The 20,645-nt window shown below is 39.4% G+C and overlaps 1 protein-coding gene across 2 annotated transcripts in view; it reads left to right on the top strand.

The window, feature by feature from the left end:
• RALA (RAS like proto-oncogene A) overlaps positions 1–20,645 on the top strand; it is a 30,976-nt gene that overhangs the window by 2,910 nt on the left and 7,421 nt on the right. For both annotated transcript variants that reach the window (XM_061464672.1, XM_061464671.1), the window contains exons 2-3: positions 17,305–17,465; positions 18,264–18,472. In XM_061464672.1, coding sequence (XP_061320656.1) covers positions 17,352–17,465; positions 18,264–18,472 — 323 coding nt within the window. In that variant the 5' untranslated portion in view covers positions 17,305–17,351. The remainder of the gene's footprint in view (positions 1–17,304; positions 17,466–18,263; positions 18,473–20,645) is intronic.

Raw genomic sequence — 20,645 nt, 5'->3', positions numbered from 1 at the left:
CGTGAGGAACCAAGAAAATAGAACAGTTGGTAGAATTACAGTACAGCCGTTGAACGTTCTGCAGAATGTTTTATGTTTTATAAATTACTAAGTAGGGAAGCAATGGTTATATGTTATTAGTCTGTTGCAGTACTTAAATCAGCTCTCAGGGTAGTTCTAAAATGTTATTAGTAACTCTTACTGTCTGCAGAATGTGAAATTATTTGTAGTCCTTTTGGATGTAAAGAACTCAAGAGTCACTTTAACTATAGCAAATGTGTCTTGCAAACAGACCAGGGAGGTATTAAAGCCAGTTTTGCTTCTCATTTTGTTTTCCTAACTATTGTGAGTCAGAGTGAGCACTTACCAACCAAGGATATGTCAGTGGGTACAGCTGCTTGTCAGATCTGTTTGGGAGATGTGCAACCATCAGGTTAGGCTTATACTCTGAATCTCAGGAGCTCTGCACAGCAGCAAAACCAGTCTGAAATCCCTACAGATAAAACAGCACTGGGTTTATGGATGGGAGCAAGTTGGAAAGAAATGTATTACAGGCTAAGTAATCCCGCTTTAGAACTACCCCATGTTATAACTGGTTCCCTTTGCCTAGAGGGTGGCTTAGTCTTTACTACTAGTGTTTTGTTTCAGCTTAGTTTTGTATCTTTCAAAATCCCAGCACCTTCAGGGCAATAGAGTGATAACACTGGAGTGTCCAGCCTGTGCACAGAGAGAGAAAAATGGAGAGAGAGAGAGAGTTGTGTAGGAGTCGTGAGAGAACACAAAGAGAACACATTTTTAATGAAAAATAGTTACAGTAGAGAATTCAAAGTGAGCTATGCTGTAATCAGTTTATAATGCTAATAGGGAGAGGAGCCAAGAATGCAAAGAAGGTAGCACAAACAAGACATATAAAGAGCTGGTTGCATAGTAACTCTGCAGTCATTACTTTAGTGGAATTGATGGTGCTTATTTTGTGATACTGGCTCCTTAGTCTGAGCAATTACAGTATACATTGAGTTCCTACCAGTACAGTTCATTTAATGTATTGTGTTTGTAACAGTAAGTTTACTCTACATCATTTGATGTGAGTGTGTGGGAGTGTCTGGTGCAGTGGCTCACAAGGTTTCATTTAAAAATGGCATGTAAATACACTGTATGACCAAACAAGTATTCCTGCAAATTATTGAAAATGGGATTTTGCAAAGAAGCTTGGCATCTGCGCGTGGTAGGTAGGTAGTAGGGATCAGCCATGCATTCAGGCCTTGGTACCTGTTTCATTTTACTCTCCACAATGCTAACTTAATACCCTCCTGTGCTACTGTTAGACTTGATCTGTAACTCCGATCCTTGTCTCCAGCAGTCTGAGAATGCTTGTGTAACACCCACATATAAACAGGCAGAAATGTTTCCGTTAACATTAAACAGAGTGTAGTAAACATGGAAGTTTTCCAGACAGGTCCTTCTCTTTGCTAGGACACCCATTCAAGCCCATGAGACACTTCAGGGTAGAGCTGACCTGTCATTTGAACAGTGTAGTCTTGTTGGTATAGCTGTGCTGTTTCCAGAAAGGGCTTTTAGCGTAGAAGTAGAAAATTCCAGCAACATTTTTTTCCAATGGGATTTTATCTCAGACCTCAAAATAAAAGCAGTTATACAGACAGGAAAACAATGTTAATGTGACCCTCTGCAGTCATGCCATGTCAGTCACAAAACCCACCCTTGACGGGTGAAGTCACGCCATGGTTTGATAGCACTGAAGTACCCAGGCTGTGCATAGAGGGGAGAAGAATGGAGATGGAGAGGTGTGTAGGAGAGGTGAGAGAACACAAAGAGAGGAGATGTAATGAAAAATACAGTTACAGTAGATGGACGCAGTGGCCCTACTCAGAGCAAAGCTGGTAGAAGCTCATTCTTAACCGTCTCTCACTGTTACCCGTGGAGATCAAAGTAAGCAAAATCAGGTACTGAGTTAAAGTGGTTATTGTGTAGAAGAGCTATTTTGGTATGAGACCACTAAATTTTAAATTTTTTACACACTTAACCACCTAAATGAATTCCACCTTTGTGGTGTAATATGAGAATAAAGCTTCATTCCGATCCTCAGAACTCCTGTGTTTTAAGATACAACGCTTCAAATCACACACTCTTAACAACTGGTTTCTGTAAGGTCAAGATTTATATTGAACAATATCTAAATTAAGAGGTCATTGCAGTGTTTTAGTGACTAACACACCTTGTTGCAATTTGAATTCTCTTTTTGTACATTGACATTTTTGAAGCTGTCACTGATTTTAAAATGAGCATGAAATTTGTTTTACATTGATACAGTTCACATTGCGAAGTCAGTGACTCAGCACTGACTGTATGGTACGGTTTGTTACAGCATCTTTCCTTCATGCTTCAGGTTGCGTATTTTTTGCCTGCTGATCATCAGGCATGATGGCTTTGAGATGTCAGTTCATTCATATGCACTGGAAATAAAGTATATAATAAACCAAGAAAACTTAACCTAGAAGGAAAACACTTCACTCTAGACTCCTTCACTATGCAGTCCATTATTGTAATTCAGAATTTAAAGAGTAGATGCGTTAGACTAAACATCAGAAACTGTTTTCTGTTGAGCAGGTTCATCCTCTACAATGTTAGTAAATGGTTAGCGTTGCAAGGAAGAAGAGATGGTTACATGTAACTTTAATAATGAAATTCCGCACAGTCTGCAACATGTTGGAGTACCCCTGCGGGAAGACACCCACTAATGTGAGATGTGTAAGATGCTAGTACTTGATTGTTTATCCCTGCTTAATGAAGACTGTGCTAACAACAATAATTAAAAATTGAAAGGCTGTGATTAAAAAAAAAAAACCAACAAACACTAAGAAAGCTTCTATTCTGAACTATTAATTTGGTTTGCATCAGTCTTGTTTTATTTTAGTGTAGAGTGTAACATAAAGGACTGTTTTTAGAACAGTTAGTTAAGAAAACAGGGGGTGCCTTTGTTTCAGAAATATTAAAAAGAGTCAAGTTAATCAAGTGGGTTTTCCAGGGGCAGCATTCTTTCTGTGAGGAAATTGTTTCAGTGTTGTTGTGTAAGAGTTAAGCAGGAGCTGTTGCTGCCTTTTGGACTTAGAGGAGTTAAATTCTAAATCTTAATTCAAACTATGTCTCAGTCCCCTTTCTTACATCTTGTTTTGATAACAACTTGGATCTTAAGTCATGATCTCAACTTTTTACTCTTACGGTACTGCTGTGAAGGAAAATACTTTTGACTAATATATATTGCACATTTTTAGCATCTCTGTGCTTTGTTAAGGAATCCCATTGCCAACTAGCATTTCCTGTGCTCAGAGCTAGGGAGGCTGTCATTCGGAGATTGACGATGTTCTTCGAGAGGCCAGTACTGAACCACAAAATATTTTAGGAAAGCCTCTGTGCGTACTCTCCTGCAACTGGCTCCTTTCACTAACCTGGGGCATGTCATTACTGGTTTTACTGATGGGTTCACTGTTACAATTACACATAAAATAAAAATTCTGTAGTGCAGCTGCTGGAATTTCTCAGGCCCTCTTTGCCCAAGAACCAAAGAGTGAAATGTTTGCGTTTAGATTCATTCAAAAAACCTTAGAATGTCCTGATTTTTATTTTGAGAAGTTTCTTCGCTGTCTTGTCTCTTTAAAATTCTTCATTGGATCTCATTGGGAAAGTTAATCTTTTTAGGTAACTTGGTTTGGCACATGTTCAACTTTTCTACTAGAAGGGCATCCTTTTCTTAAAATGAAATAGAAGTTAACCTGTATCTGTCATATTTTCTGTCTTGCAAAGGTTGAGCTTTATAGCTCTTGCAGTCAAAGTGGATAGAGGAATGAAACAATATAACAAAAACACTCTTCTCTGCAAGATGTGTGAGTTAAAACTGAGACCATGTATATAACATATATAATTGAAATGAGATTCATCAGGCTGGAGTATTTTGAAAAGCATTGAAAAAGCAAGTTCTAGTGATTTTAAGTGTCATTTGGAAAATTTCAAGAAAACCATCTATTATTGCTTGAGGACCAAGGTTTTATATTGTAATCATTCTAATAGGTTTTACTGCAAACTTGGAAGGTAAGACTTTTACAGATATAGGGGAAAAATACTCCTGGGAAGAGAAACTGAAGCGGAAACAATCTTGTAGCCAAATACTAGGATTTAAAAAGCCAAAATTAATAAACTATTGTGATATACAATGTGATAAGATACTGAAATATTCATAACTAACCCAGTCAGGATGGCACAGCTGTTCTTGGATTGTCAGTAGTTTGAAGGAGAGATTTTTCAGGAACATGATTTCTGTTTCTCAGCAGACTAAGGTCTTTCGTGCCGACCATTATCTGTGAACAGCAGGAATGGGTTTTAACAACACTTAACTTTTCCAGGCTTTCTGCAGGACTTGGGCTATGGGTGTGTTAAGGTTTTTTGGAACCTTTTGGAATAAATCCCTCAAGTAAAAGAACCCTGTAAAATCAGCTTCTGACTGCGGATAACTGATGCTATTAGAAGTACGGCAGATGAATTGAAAGCATGTAAGTGATTGGCTGGAAATAAAATGTTTTCGTAAGTCAGCAGTAGTGAAGGTTTTGTAGGACAGAGGAAATCCTATGTTACACCATGCAAGGTGGGAATGGTATTAGGTCACATACTCCTTACTGGAATTTAAAAGGTCATGTGTACGGAAAGAAATACAGCTCACATTTGGTAGTGTTTAGCGTTGTGACATGTGTAGAATTAAATCAATTAAATGTTGAGAAGGATATCAGATTTCACCATGGGTTTTTATAGTAGTTCTTCCCTGGGAGACTAACCTTTAAAATAAACTGTATTTGCTCTGTGAATACCACTGGAATGCTTTTAGCTTTTGCTTTTGCTTCTGGCCATAGGAAGAGAAACATGCTTGAGATACATTTAGTGATGTGCAATAGTATACTGTCCTTATCAGTGCCTTTTCCAGTAACAAGAATTACAAAACTAATTTTTAGGTTGTTTGTTGAAAGTTGACAGCTACTTCACTTGGTTACCCAGATAGCCTAAAATGAACATTATGCTTGTTCCTGTGTTCGGAAATTGAGCCATGATTTTTCACACATTGCGGTGTAAAAATCGTTTCTTAGATAGTTTGTTCTGCTAAAACTTAGAATTCACACAATTACATTCTTGTAAATCATTTCACAGCTCTGCAGTGTTCTGGATTACCGTGTGCATGATGACAGCTGTAATAGTTCAAATAGGAACAACAAGCAGGCTTTAGAAGTTTCTACTTTACAATTTGAAAGCATTTAATTTGGAAATGTCTTCTCTGGTACTGCAAGAAAAGTCTGATCTGTAGTTTAAGCAGGGCAAGATCAAAACCACCACTGGCACTGAATGTGGAAATTGATAAGTTGACCTGAATAGTAATAATTTCATACGAAGTTCACTAACTGAATGCCATCTGTTTCTAGCTACTGCATGTTTTATGCCTATAATATGTGAAATACCCATGAAACTCTACCATGTATCATATGATTGGCAAGCTTATATTGAACTGAAAGACAGTTAATTGTCCAGATGAGTCTTTTAAGTAAAACTTGGTTGACTCTACCAATTTTTCAGATCATAGCTCCAATAGTTTTAGAATAAACAGCATCTAAAAATGGGGAGGAAACAGACTAACCAGTGTTTCAACTTCATGAATGCTGTATTACAATGCAACATCAGGTCTATAACAGCTTGTGTCCTTGAATCACCGACTCAAAAGGTTAATTACAAGCCTTTGTGTATTTGCAAACCAGTCTCATTCAATGAGTCATGCATATGAAATCCTCTTTCCCTGAATAAAACAGAAGTTACTAGGATTTTGCACTGCGTAGAATGTAAACAAGAGGACAAGTTACCACAACAAAATATGGCTACAAAAGTAATGCTCTTGCAGTAATACTACAAAAGAGTACTTATGCTTTTGTAATTGGGTGGTAAAACAGATGGCAAAGTCATAAAATGAATGAAGTAACTTGCTTTGCCAAGTGAGATTTCACTAATGAAATTTATTTGCTACAGCTGGATGATTCTTTAGAGGAATAAAAAGGAATTTTTTTGAAATGCAAAATCCAACATGCTCCTATTTTACGAGGTTCCTTTTGACTGGTGTCTTGATGCAGTCTGCCTGTGGGGAGAGAGATCACTTGCCTATGTTTGTGAAGAGGAAATGGAGAATTTGGTTCTACCTGCTTCTTGATTTCTCTTGCTGATGTCCGGTCCTGGGTCTTTGCACCATTTGTGCTGCGGCCTTTAACATAGATGTGCCTGCACCTGCTGGAGTACTTGTTCCCTGCATCCTTCGTTGCCAGGAGCCACTTAATAGAATGTGAAGGGTAGTGTATTTTGGTATTTCTGCTCTGCTTTTGTTGAACCTTCAGCCAGCTGGGCACTGACTACACAGAAGAAGGTGGTCCTCCCTCAAAAATGCTTTATTTGAAAGCTTAAACTTTTTCTATATCAGGAATTTCATAGGAGCATTACTCAAGGCTTTTGTGTTCATTCTGTCTGTGCTAATACCTTGGGAGAATTTAAGGGTGTTCTTGTTTTCACTGTAATACTATATGACTGGCTAATAATGCAAAATGAGTTGTTTTGAGTGGGATAAACTCTGTAAACTGTCACTATTAGAACTTGTCTCCCTGTGAAGTAAGATGCCTGCAACACAACAAGGCTGCTTCTACCAGCCAAAATCCTAACTTGTAGAAGGGATGCAGGTAGCATCCCTTCAATAGATTCCACAAGACAGCTGAGTGCAGCCTGCCATGAACTTGTTTTTGCTTTGCAAATACCATGTGTTTCTAGATTTCTCTGTCAGAAGTTAACTTTCCTGTCTATAAAGCAGTGAAACTATTTGGGTGGAGGTTTGGGTTTAGTAAGTGTGGATGTGAGGTCATCCTGGCTGTAAAAATGACCATATGAATATTTGCTTTTTCTAGAAAATACAGATCTGACATTCTGAACTTCTAACTAAAGGAAGAGCATAGGATTGCTAACAACTGATAAGATACTTGTGTTAGAGGAAAACCTGATGAATGGACTTGTTCTGGCATGCCTGTATTTTTCAAGTATATCTTTTGGAAGCCTTCTTCAGACTTTAAATAATTTACTTAGGCCAATGCAAAATGCTTGTATTTAAATCTTCCTTAAATTTCTTTAGTGAATGTTGAAGTTTAACCGTACAGGGGCAAAAAGGACACGGTGATGTGGATGAGATTTCTTTTGAAGTATGGTTGACAAAAAATGGGTTTGTGACACCAGATATGCTGTAAGCAACTTTCTGAATGCAGAGCGTTGGAACAGCTATTACAAGTGAACCACTGAGCTCGTGCTGCAAGCTCTGGCATAGTGCCTTTGAGGGAACTCCATTTTTGTTGCTTTACTGAATAGCTGTAAGCAGCAGCTCTGTGCAGGTGTGAGTGATGCCTGACTTTTCACTGATAAGTTAACTTCCAAATGTGCTTTCTTGAACTTGACATGTAGGGTGAAAACGGCTGTAGCTTGTATGTCTTAGGTGCCACTAGCTGAAATGTACTCTTGAAGTGCTTCCCCCTCAGTCCTTAGTTGAAGAGCACTAACCTGAGACCCAGAGTTGTTCATCCTGTGTTACTAAAAGTCATCCTTGTAGGCTATGCATTGCCTTTTATATCTTATGAACGGGGAAGAAGAGAGTCTGTTTGTTCTATATCAGATGCTGAGTAAAATTCCATAGTAGCATCTGCTTTTTGTAGTATCTCCCATGAATGGAACATTCCTGACTTTTGTCAGGGGATTTGATTATGGGTATTTGGTATGGGAGCCTCTTCTGCAGATGTTCCCCTCTTCTGTTTTAAGCCTTTCATTCCTTCTTAGTTTTGCTTATGCTAGAAAATGGGCTGTAGGACCATAACACCTGTTTGTCTGTCTTGCTTCTGAATCCATGCAAGTCTCTGGCCTGCATAGTCTTGACAGGACGGTGACATGTGATTGTTTATTCCTTTTACCATGACTGCCATTACTGTTAATTCTCTCCTCATGGTGTATAATGTTAAATTGATACAAAATTAATACCTCCTGTTAATATGGTAGATTACAGACCTCTGTATTTAGAAGCTTAATCTAAGAGAAAGACATGACTCTTCCATTTTATGTTAAGGCAACACTCCAACACCATCAGTCTCAGAAATCCAAGTTCCCTCAGTGATTAGAACAGACTGAGATAGGGTGCCAGCCACATAGTGACCCTAAGGAAGCAGAAATCATTCTAGATTCTCATGTAAATGTGTGTATTACCATGATTACTTCATAGTGTAACTTTAGTCAATTGAACTTGTTGCTGGTGTTAACTGAGATGCTGTGCTTGCGTTTGCCACTTTTCCAGACAAACCATTGCAAGTATCTAGGATTCTTCCAAATGTCCTGCAATAACCATTACATAACTTAGAAAAAGAGAGGAATCATCAAGAGGTGCTATGTATTGGTTGAGAAACCTTACTTGCATTGTTTTTCCACAGTGTTTATAGGCTGCAGGTCCTAAAGTTCAACTTTGTAGATTTCCTCAGCTTTGTGTTTTTCTGGTCTGCCTCTTGTGCTAACAAGCTTGTTTAGCTATCCAAGTATCTGTCCAAAACCAGTATAGGTTATTTTTTGTCTAGAGTAACTTCTGAACTCCTTTGCCACCTGGCTGTTGCAAGCACCATTGCTATTAGAAGGAAGGATATGGGAGTATCAGTCGGGCTGTGGCTGGTTCAGTTTTTATCAGCCTTGCAGGCATGCACAGTTGGGATTTGTGTTTTGTCAGCTCTTTATGTAGACAGTGATGTAGCTGCTTCATTTTTTCTCAGTACACTGCAAGGTTTAAAGTCTTAAGACCTTGATTTTGTTCCAGACTATTTCTGCTGTTCAGTTTGTCAAGGTTTTCTTGGTTGCTTCCATATGGGTTTCAAGAAATTTCTTTATGGAAGGTTTTCCCCAGAAGTCTTCTTGCAGGATGCCAGAGGCTTTTTGGTAACAAAGTGCTGAAATGATGACTTAAAACATATGGAATACATTATCAATTCTCACTTCAGAAGCTGCTGCACTGTGCATCGCTGTGCCCAGAAGCTGGCACTAGGGCCCTCTGGAGCCTTAGAGAGACTTCTGTAAAGTCAACTTGTTTACTGTTCGCTAGTGATTTAGTGACTTCTTGTTGGCGGGATCTCACTTGTTGATGATGTCTTAAGAGTGCAAGTATGTGGGGACCACTGTTCTTTATAGCAGCATCATGTGATTTATAGAGTGGATGCTGCCTCGGTCACTTGAAGAGTTTGTTGGTTGTCTCTTCAAGTTTCAATGCCTGGATATGGTTACAGTTTGAGGGACCTGTCTCAAGAAGCTGGGAAATGTAGGTCTTCTGCCAGAGGAAATTTGCTGCTGCTGAGAGATAGAACTTAAGTCAGTTTTCTACCCTTTACTTAGTAGATGTGTAGTCACCTTAGTAAATTTGTTTTGTGGGTGTGGGAGAGACAAGCACCTTCTTTTATGGTGCGCACTAGAAAGCTTTGGAAAGAAGCGTTCTTACGAAACCTTGAGTGTGGTTTAACTCCTTGTTAAAGTCATGAGAAGCTATGAATCCAGATTCCCAGTGAAACAGGTTTATGTCAAAGGATTATTTTCAGGCGAAAGCTAAGGACTTCCTGTGAAAGAGTTTCTAACTTGTTCTGAGGTTGAGGTTCAGGTGGCCTGTTTCATTGTCTCATGAGGCTCGTAATTTCTAAGATAGATTTTAATATTTTGGTTCAATTTCTTCTTTATGCTATCACTTAAAATTTATGGTGATTATTTAATATTTGAAATATTTGTTCTACCTTAATAAAATACTGATGGTACTTCATGCAGAGCTTGACAGATGTTGCACATTAAAACTGTAATAAAAACACGGGTCAAACTCAAGGCATGGAATGACACTTATTACAAAAATGCTGATCTAACCTAAAAAACTTCCTTACTCTCCAGTTGTTAAAACAGCTGGCATCATGTATCCCATCCGATGTCCTCATGTATCCTATCTATTTCTGGGTCATGGGGTGTTTCTGCTGATCTGGTTTGAATATTGTAATTAAAAGCAGCTGTTGGGAGGGTTAGACTCTGCTTGCCTGGAGTTGCCTCCCTCCACTTCCAGGAACGCTTTTGTTGCAGGAATATCTGAGTCATTCCTGAGGTGTCTTCCAGATATTTTGCATCCAGTGTGCTAGGCTGTGCTGGTCATTTTTAAACAATACAGTCTCAAGTACAGTTTTGCTGTTGTTAACCAAACTGAAATGAGTGGACTCAATAAGGAATGAAGTAACTGAATGAAATTGTGATTTATTATTTTTTATGTAATAACAGATGAGATTATATTTCTTGATAGTCCCTGTGGACAGGAAATCACAGAATGGTTGGGGTGGGAAGGGACCACCAGGGGTCATGTAGTTCAAGCACATTGCTCAGGGTTGTGTCCATATGGCTCTTGACTTTCTCAAGCGTGGGAGACTCCCCAAACTCTCCGGGCAACCTATTCCAGTGCTCAGTTACCCTCACAGTAAAGGTCTTCCTCACGTTCACGTGGACCTTCCTGGATTGATGCTTGGTAATATTCTTGGTCCTGTGTTTTTTCTTGAAAGCTGAACTTTTTTGTAGGTCATGCAAGGCAACAGAGCTGTGAATCACTTTGTGGGAATTAAGAATATTGGAGAATATTCAGACTCGCTTTAGAAGCTGAGGTTACTGTCAAATAATTACTATGAATTTTCACTTCAGAATGAGATAAGAAGTTGCAGCTAATATTTTTGGAGGTGAGAGATAATGCTAAGTATATAGTAGAGAGAAGTGCAGGTGTTAGTTTCTTCAATTAGAAAAAAAAGTTGGGAGTTACTTGTTTAGAACAGCATCAGTGATCCCTACATTACTAAATTTTCTTCAGTTCAGTAAGTGAGTGACGCAATATTTTGCCTTTCTGGAATTACTCTGGTCAAAGCATATTAGCAGTAGTTCCTAATACTGTGCAGGTAGCTCACATAATTGAATTATTCCTGTCCCTTCAAATATATCAAATTGTAACTTAGGTAACAGAGTCAAAGCAGGTGCTGCCATGTATCAGCTACCGGTTGTAATTGATGCTTATTATATAAAATAGTCTTCAGGGAAGAAAGTTACTCATCATAAAAGTGAGTGTGTAATGAGGTTAATGTGACAGTTGTGCAAATCTTTATGCAATCTCTTGAAGGACAGGAAACAAACTGAAGTTCAGTTTTGATGTAATAGTTTTATGAAGGCTGTAAAAATAACAGTACAAGAAATAGTTTTGTAATTGAAGAAAGACACCACTATCTCTCCTTATTATCTAGCATTTACTATACTAACTGTACCAACTATCTTAAAACACAAAGCTATGTTTAACTAGTCCCCTTCAAACAAATGCCTGCAGCAAATCAAAGTCCTCCTACTAAGGACAACTGCATTTTCACAAAGCCTGCATTCAGCTTTATGTATAGTGCTGCAGAAGATGCCAGCTGAATTTGTGCCTGTAATGATGTGACTTGGGTGTAATGCTTCTCCTTCCCTGGCTGTTGACGTTGCATTTACAAGGCTCCAGGGGATCAAAACAGGCTTCTGGAACTCTTTTAGTCACACTCTTTAAGAAAATTAGTCTGATCACATGCTCTGTTCTTTGTTAATTCTTGGCCTATTGGCTAGTTTTGGGTACATTTTGACAGAGGTTTAGGTATCTTAGATATGATTATTCCCATAAATTTTCCAAATACATGCTGCTGGCTAAAGAGGGAGAAATCTGTACCAGTGCTCCCTGTAAAGGAAGGGAGACAATCTGAGCTGAATGGCTGTTGCCCTCTTTGGGCTGGTACACAGCTACTCTGGCCGCTTTTTTTTTGCTCCCTTTTAGTATATGAATGTTGGGGTTATTGCATGGATATGTAAGGAAGCATGCTCTGCTTGTTTTCGAGCAAGTTATTCCATAAGGAAAAGCCACCTGAGAAATAGACAACTTAAGAAAAGTCCTCTGAAATTGATCAGATGAACAAGGTGAGTGAGAGAATAAAAACCCTAAGGTATTTTTTCCACTAGTAAACATAAAAAGTTTTACGTCTAAGTTTATTGGGCTGAAGAACTAGATGGGAGAACAAAATAAAGACTAATGTGGAAAGATCAAGAATTCCTGCTTTTTAATTCCTCCTTGCCATGTATTTGCAAAGATACCTTCCCTGAAGATATTGTCACTGGATATAAAACCCTTTTTTTTCTTTTGTGCTGACATCTGATCTTCTTCCTTACTCTTGTGGATCTGGATAACTACTCTGTGCTTCAAGACTTTACGTGGGAGTTATACGCTTACTGTGTCCAAGTCTCCTAACGAAGAACTCTTCCCAGCTCCTTCCTCTGGTGAGTGGAGCTGAATGTTGTATTTAAATCCCGGGGGATCAGAGATAACGCTGTGTTTCTTGCACCTTTCTGTGTGAAGTATGAAGCTCTGTGGGAGTTAGCACTGATACAGGTAGAAGCCAGTCACTCAAGATAGGCAACAGTTCTGTTGCTACATGATCTTTATCACCAAGGATGATCTTAAAAGTTATTCAGCTGCTGACTCTTCTTTCCTTTGACTGGATTTCTAGACTGTTGGACAAGATGCCATTGCTGATGCTAACAGGAATTACAGTTCCTACTTCTTCAGTTCTTATCTAATTGCTCCCTAAGCTGGCTCTACAAAAATGATGCTGGCTCCAACTGGAAGTGGGGTAGGGGTAGTTACCTCCAAGCAAGTAATAAGCAGCTGTAGCAGCTTTGAGAACTGCTTGCTTTGGCCGAGCAGCCACTGAAATTCACTTGTTTGTGCCCTTATCTGGTCAAGAATGTTGGGAAATGTAGTTTGCTAGGAGTTGATCTGCAGTGGAGGTGAGGACGGATCCGTAGCATGGTGGTTAGACAATTCTCTTGCTCTTCTGAGTGAAGGCATGGCAGTGCCTTGTTGAGCTAGTGAAGCTTTCACTTCCTTTTCAGCTTGTTGGACTACACAAAGAACTACTGAAAAATAAACTTTCCTATATGTCATCAGCTGCATTGCTGTGATGGGGATTACCAGTGGGTGTGGTGAAATGCTGACCTGCCTGAGTGGGTAATCCAGCTACTGACAACACCCTGCCTGGCTCTGTGTGAACCTATCTCTGCTCTAGGGTGACACAGCATTGATTCTACTGCAGGGTAAGCCGGTGTTTATCTTCTGACCCCCAAACAGTTTCACACTGTGAAGATAAACAGTAATAATCACAGTACACATAAGAAGAAAGTATGCTTTTTTTGAGCTTCCTGCAGCAGGATTCTTGCCACAGTCTCTGTCAATTTTATCATCATTATGAAGCAGGACAATTCAGAAACTTGATATGACCCAAATTAATACTACTTATGAAAATGTCAGGCTTCATAAATTAAGGGTAGAAAAAACACTTCGCATGAAACTGCATCTCGGGTGCTTTACTGTTAAAATCAGAATCTATGTTCCTCTTTGTTTTTGAAAGCAGACTGAAACAGGTAGATGTGTGTGGTAGTAGTTTAAAACTTACCACTTTCAAGGTCTTTCTTTTCACTGGCAGAGCACTTGTTCTGAAGCAGTCTCTCTGGATTGAGTGTTGTTTGCTCAGTATCAGACTGTACTTGCTTTGTTTGTAACTTATTTCTCTCTTTTCACACTGTGTACTTTTCACCAGGCCTGAATTTTGCCAGCATTGTATCTTTATTGGATTGTGTAGAACCTGAGAGCAAATAGACCTCCCTGAGCCTCCTCCCATTAGAAAATGTGGTAGGGTATTTATGACAAGCTTATCTTTAAGATTTGAAGGCGGTGCTAGCATAGTTTTACTATCTTCAGTATCTTACTGGAATGTTCTTCACTGACAATTATTGATGACTTGGGATACTGCTTTGACTGGTTGGGTCAGGTTTTTCTAATTCCCGTTTCTTTCTTTGACTCAGTCTCTTAGGCTGCTTTGGGAGGATGTTATCGAGGCTTTGAAAAATGCATCATTGTTTTGCCTTTTCAAGTGTGTGTCAGCTGTTGCACAAAGTACAAGAAGTGGCAGCTTTTGTCACGCTGGGACACTGCTTGTTGAATTGCAGCTTCTGGTAAAATGTGAATGTTCACATTGCTCAATCTACTTAAAGACTTTAGGTTAATTTACAACAAATAGTACAGTCACACATTACTATTGTGTATTTGAATTTTTTCAGATAGCTTTTGCACAAACTCACCTGTTGGAATTCGTTTGGACTTGTTCGAGTATTGAAGTGCTTATAGAAGAATAGTCTGAGCTGTTGTCAGTTGATGACTGGAATTCAGGGGAATTTTCTTTGTACTACTTGTCTGAAGCATATAGTAAAACTAAACAAGCATGACTTTCAGGATATGTTTTTCCTTTTAAGAGGGAAGTACAGAGACAAAACAATGTTGGAGTAGTTCAAAATGCAGTGTAGTAGGCTGTAAACGTACACATCGTGGAGTTATTTTCATGTTCTCGTGCTCCCTCTTGCGTAAAAAGCAAGCAGTGGTTCAGTTTTGATGTGGTTAAGTGTCGTGGTTTAAACCCAGTCAGGTAATTCGTTCGCTCACTTCCCCCCCTTTCTTGCCCTCCCCCCGCTCTCGGAGGGACGGAGAGGAGAATCAAAAGAATGCAACTCCCACGGGTTGAGATAAGAACAGTTTAGTAACTAAGGTATAACACAAATCACTACTGCTACCACCAATGATAATAATGATAAAGGAAATAACAAGGGAAGAGAATACAACACCTCAGCACCAGCTGACCGATAACTCGCCCCCCCAAGCCCGACCAAGCTCCGACCGATACCTCCTCCAACCCTGCAGTCTCCCAGCCCTTCTGGCTAACTCCCAGTTACATCCTGGGCATGACGTGCTGTGGTATGGAATACCTCTTTGGTCAGTTTGGGTCAGGTGTCCTGTCTCTGCTTCCTCCCAGCTTCCCCTCCTCCCTGGCAGAGCATGAGGCTCACAAAGTCCTTGGCCAAACCAAAACATCTCTATCAGCTCTGTTCCCGAGCCGAAAGTCAAAACACTGCACTGCACCAGCTACCAAGGAGGAGAAACATGACTGCTACTGCTGAACCCAGGACATTAAGCCACGATGGCCGAAAGAGAAATGGTTTTTGGGCTCATGCATCTCCTCTTTAAAAGAACTGGTAGCATAATGTTAGTTGTATTTCCCTGCTGTATCTCTACAATTAGCACAGCAGCTCACTCGTGCTTATTTCTCTTACATAATCTTTCTGGGGAAAACAATTTAGGGGACTTAATTTTCAGTTACATTTTCAGGATTCTTTGGCAGTAGAACAGGACGCAGCACTGGTGTGATCTGGAGACATTTTCACATGGGTGTGGGTTAACCTTAGCAGGCAACTAAGCACCAGAGAGCCGTTCGCTCTCTTTTCACCCTGCCAGGGGGATGGGAGAGAGAACTGGAAGGGTAAAAGTAAGAAAACTCATGGGCTGAGATAATGACAATTGAATATGTTTAAAAATAAGTGAAAATTGCTCACTGCCCACTGACCAATGCCCAGCCAGTGCCTGAGCAACAGCAGTCCCAGCAAGCTTCCCTGACAGCTTTTCTTACTAAGCCATGGCGTGGGATATCCCTTTGGTCAGCTGTCCCAGCCTATTTGCTGTCAGAGGATGTGAGAACCAGAAAATGCCTTGACCCTGTGTGAGCACCATTCAGTAATAGCTAAACCATCTGTGTGTGATCACTGGTTTAATTGCAAATACAAAACATGGCACTCTGAGCTATTCTGAGGAAAATGAACTCTATCCCTGCCAAAGCCAGCATACCTCTTCATCTGTTTTAATTCCAGGAAGGATTGACTTAATCCCTAATAAAGCCTCAGTCATCATGTTTTTACACTTACTGCCTCACTGCTCACATTCCTCAACTAGGGATTTTGATGTAAGTTTTCAGAAAGCTGTCATGCATTCTGATTAAGCTGCATACAGGGGGACTCCATATGCAGAAGGATGTAATTTTAGTGTGAGATTGTCAAATGATCACATTGGGTAAAGGTAATGAGGTAATGGTGTCTTGTTACTACACTGGATTGTCATCTGATAGTTCTGTACACATCTAAACTGTGCTTCCATGTCAGCATGCTCTTTTTGAGCTTTGTAATTAATAAAATGTAAGTTACATTTAGCTCTCAGTTGCTGCTATAGATGTCTCTTGGTTTTGTATCTTTTGTAATGTAGATGTCATTGTGGTTTTTGGACATCAGAGCTTGTTTTGACCTTAAATATCTGGAGGAGGGTACATCCTGTTACTGTGCAGGGACTTTCCCATGTCTTAAGAACTGTGCAAGCTGATAAAATACTCCGTCTTCAAATAACATAAATACCATTATATTACTGTTGGGATAGGGAGGGAATGAAATGAAGGTGTGGGAAGATAGCAGTTGGAGATACGCTAAACACATACCCTGATTTTTTATGAAAACCTAATGGAATTGTTACTTTTTGCCCATGTGCATGTGTGTGAAACTGTGTGTGAATTAACTGTCATAGAGCCCTTTGGTACTGGTGAGATTTGTGCCTGAGCAAGCAGTGGTGGGATTGAGACAGCTATTCCAAGTACATGGAATAGCTGCATTTGTAGCCTAGGAAGGCAAGCTGCATCTTTCCACTCTGTATAAACTAGATTATTCTTTCAGTTCCTGACTGACTTACTGAAACTGGGTATTTTTAGGATTGAAGTGACACGTTTGTGTTCTTTCCTCTGGAAAAGTACCCTGGCTAATCCTTGCTGCTGTCGCTGTGTCTTGGTGCTTGCTATTTAAGTTGGAAATTCCTTCAAATGCCTGTTTTCTTTCCCCTGCAGCTATCATATCTCATGTTTCCTGTATGGTGTTGACTCCCTGTGGCTTCCCTTTTAGACTCTTGCTTAGTAAACTACCAAAACCCCTTGACCAACACTGTGTCCCTGAAAGTCTTTACATACCAAGATGTAAATCTTTTCCCTTAATTGCTCTTGAATGCTTTCTCTTGTGCCCTTTCCAAATGGTGAAGGGCTTTCTTTGCTCTTGCTGCAGGACGGATGAGCTAGGTATGATTTGTGGAATGGCTTCTAGTGAAAAAGCAGATAGCTTCAGTTCTGCTATCTTCAGTGAAAACAGAGTCCTTAGATATGTAGGGGTTTAAAACAAATCCACTTTAACCAGTGCATGTGGGACAAGGAAAAGAAAACTAACAAAGCAATGTTTTTCTTCTAGATTTTTTTTTTTTCATTTTATACCTGTGAACTTTCTGCAATCCAAAGATGGCAGCAAATAAGCCTAAAGGACAGAATTCTTTGGCTTTACACAAAGTCATCATGGTGGGAAGCGGTGGTGTAGGAAAATCTGCATTAACACTACAATTTATGTATGATGAGGTAAGAATCTGCACTAGAAATTATCTTGGGAAATGTCTGCTATATAGTGTTATTTAAGCATTCATTAGTACAGTTATTTGCAGAAAGAGTCTAAATGTATAGGATGTGGTATGGAAGTCAGGTTAAATTGAACAAAAAGGCTTTTTAAGATTATACCTGTGGAGGTGTAAGTTAGCATTTTTCAGACTTTATCAGCAAGTCGATGCTCTGGCACATAACCAGTGTATTTTGCCATTGCTCATTTATTTGAATGTATTTATTAGTGCTTATTTAGGTATTACAGCTCAAAGCTGCTTCCCTTCGGTGAGTTGCATGATGCTTGGAATGATGATCATTTTTTCAATGTTTTTTTAATGCTGCTCTTGAAGTTTCTTGTTTCCTTACTTTTCCCCAGTGAAAGTCATTCTTTGTGATTAAACCTAACAAGTTATGGGTTCAGCGTCCTTTTAAATTGATACTAAATATATTCAAAGTCAGGCCTGCCTGCCTGCATAATGGACCACAGCCAGATGTTGTGCTTGACCAGAAGCAGAGGCTTGGGTAGTGCACAGACATTGATGTTGTGCAGTTACCTCTAGAATTTCCTTGTAATGGCTGAAGAAAGCCAAAACCTATGAACTGTTTGGGCTGATGGAGAACCTGCTTTAACTATGAATCATTTTAGTAGTTCACATAGCCAAAATACATACACTTGTTAGTTACTGTAACCATATGTTTGTTATATCCTTTATACCCAAATAGAAGCATTTGCGTTGTACAGGCATGATTTCCTATCATGAAGATTGTTATTTTTTCTAGTTTGTTGAAGATTATGAGCCCACCAAAGCAGACAGCTACAGGAAAAAGGTGGTTCTGGATGGGGAAGAAGTCCAAATTGATATATTGGACACAGCAGGGCAGGAGGACTATGCTGCAATTAGAGACAACTACTTCCGAAGTGGAGAAGGCTTTCTTTGTGTCTTCTCTATTACAGAGCTGGAATCCTTTGCAGCAACTGCAGACTTCAGGTAAGTTACAAGGCAAGATAATTATTCTAATTACAGTGAGATAATGACAAGTGATTTTTTTGTTTGTTTTGCATTATCCTCATGATAGTCCAGATTGAACGATAACTCTTAATGTGATCACATCATGGTTTGAACAGGTGCCTAGCCATGCCTTTGCTATCTGTACCACTTCAGATATCTTTGCTGCTGTGTCTCTGAGTACCAAAAAGGCTATTGCCACAGAGCAGATACACAGCAACATTCAGAGGGCTTCTGCACTTTTTAAATCAGTGTTGCTTTGGCACCTGTGCTATGAAGCAGTATTTGTGAGTAGACATAATGTAGCTGAGAAAAATTGCTTATAGGCTGTGTGACTGCATGTAATGGAAGTACAATACTGCAGAATTGTCCTCTTTTTTTTTTTTTTTTTAGTTTTTGCTTCATATGGAGGCTTATGTTGTGTTTATCTTGACCTGTGAAGCACCACCTGGAACAAAAGGGCAGCTGTAGCATGTCCAGCTGCTTTATACTAGAGTACTTCATAGTTATAAAGGTGTCGTGACCAGATTCCAGTTGAAAACTGTGCAGCAGAACCATGACTGGTGATGTGAAGTATGCAAATTGTATTCTGTGAGAGTGAAATGCATAGTATCAATGACACAAGTCTCCCTACCTCTTAAAGCTGATATTATGAGCAGCAGTGAGAACTATCTTTGAATAGTCTGTAGTAGCTGTGCATTTTCTGTGAAGGCTTGCTGTAAATCTGCCCCTTCAGTCTTGCTTGGATGGAATTTTTCTCTGTGTAAGATACAGATGTATCTTGAATTTACAAGACAAGTTCTGCATCGAGTTCTGCACAGCATTCACACCTCCCACCAAAGTCAGGATTTTGTTTAATGGGGAGCAATGTGGTAAGAACAAAATCTGGAACTGGCTTTTCCTGGAGTAATAAGGATTTAACAGGGGAAGTTTTTTTAAGATGCTTTTTACGTATGCAGCATGTTGATATCCTTACAATGGTAAGAGATTATTGAACAGGCAGCAGTATAGTACAGGTGTTTTAATTTGGGTTGAGAGAGGAAGCATATTGAAATCACTCTGCGCTATCTTTGAAAGAAAGGACAAAAGAAGACCAGGTTTTTTTTTTACCAGCTCCAAGTGTAGTGGAATAGAAGATAACCTTTGAGAGAAAAGTAAGGACACAAATGCAAAAAGAAATTATCTGCATCTCGGAGATACTGTCACAGTTCAATTTAATGAACTCTACATATCAGAGTAATTAATATTATCTCTAAGGAAGGAGGAAGAGGTAACGGAGAGGGGAGAAAGTGAGATTTTCCTCTTCTGGTGTTCAGGTTTTTTGTGTGTCTTTACCTGTATGTTTATATATTTTGGGAGGAAGGGGCAGGTCTTGATTGGTTTGCAGGCTGATGATACTGTCAGCTGTGGAGGACTATTTAGTATAGTTGAGTTCTGAACTATTCAAATCTGTTTAATGCTTCAAAGTACATGATCTTGTATGGCTCTAGAAAAAACTCCTACTTTTCCAGCAAGGGTGTGTATTGATAATACATGTGCTGATACAGCAAAAATGGAAATAAAAATCCTTTCAGTGAAGAGATTAAGCCTCTCTCCAGCCCAAACGTGAAAGTGCCTTTCAAGTTGCCTTTGAAACTGTAGAAGCTTAAATGCTAAAATGTAACTCAGAAAAATTGCATTCCTTCTGCTCTGTGTCAGAGTAACCTGTTTCTCTTGAAGGTACAGTTAAAATACCTTTGGCATTCTTGAGCAGCCTGAGGGAATGCTACTTAAGAGACACATATGAAAGAAAGTGACGAGAAGAATTTGGATGTTTGATTGTTTCTGTAGTATTCTGTCCTGTTGGAATGGGAGAGCTCCAGCATCAGAGCTATTCAGGGTTTAACATTTCTTGTTTAGAAGATACCAGTCTTCAGAGAGGGCTCAAAGGAGAATTTTGCCATCTGGATTGATGTCAGTTTAACTTTCTATGTGGTGAAATTGTTTGGCATCACCTGAACAACTAGTGTTGAAACAAACCAGTTTTTTAGCAGAAGTTTTACACTAATGCAGCAATGCACTGAGTTTTCTTCTCTCTCTGGCCACCCTTCCTAACCCACTGTCTATTCGAACTACTTCTGCATAGTTGCAGACCCTGTTAAAACATTTGTGTGGG

The sequence above is a fragment of the Pezoporus flaviventris genome, unplaced genomic scaffold, assembly GCF_033815535.1.
Source record: "Pezoporus flaviventris isolate CSIRO_AGI_PZ_B2104156 unplaced genomic scaffold, CSIRO_AGI_Pfla_v1 ptg000037l, whole genome shotgun sequence".
Taxonomy (NCBI): Eukaryota; Metazoa; Chordata; class Aves; order Psittaciformes; family Psittacidae; genus Pezoporus; species Pezoporus flaviventris.
The sequence above is the reverse complement of the archived record's forward strand: the minus strand, read 5'-3'. Positions and strand labels throughout refer to the sequence as shown.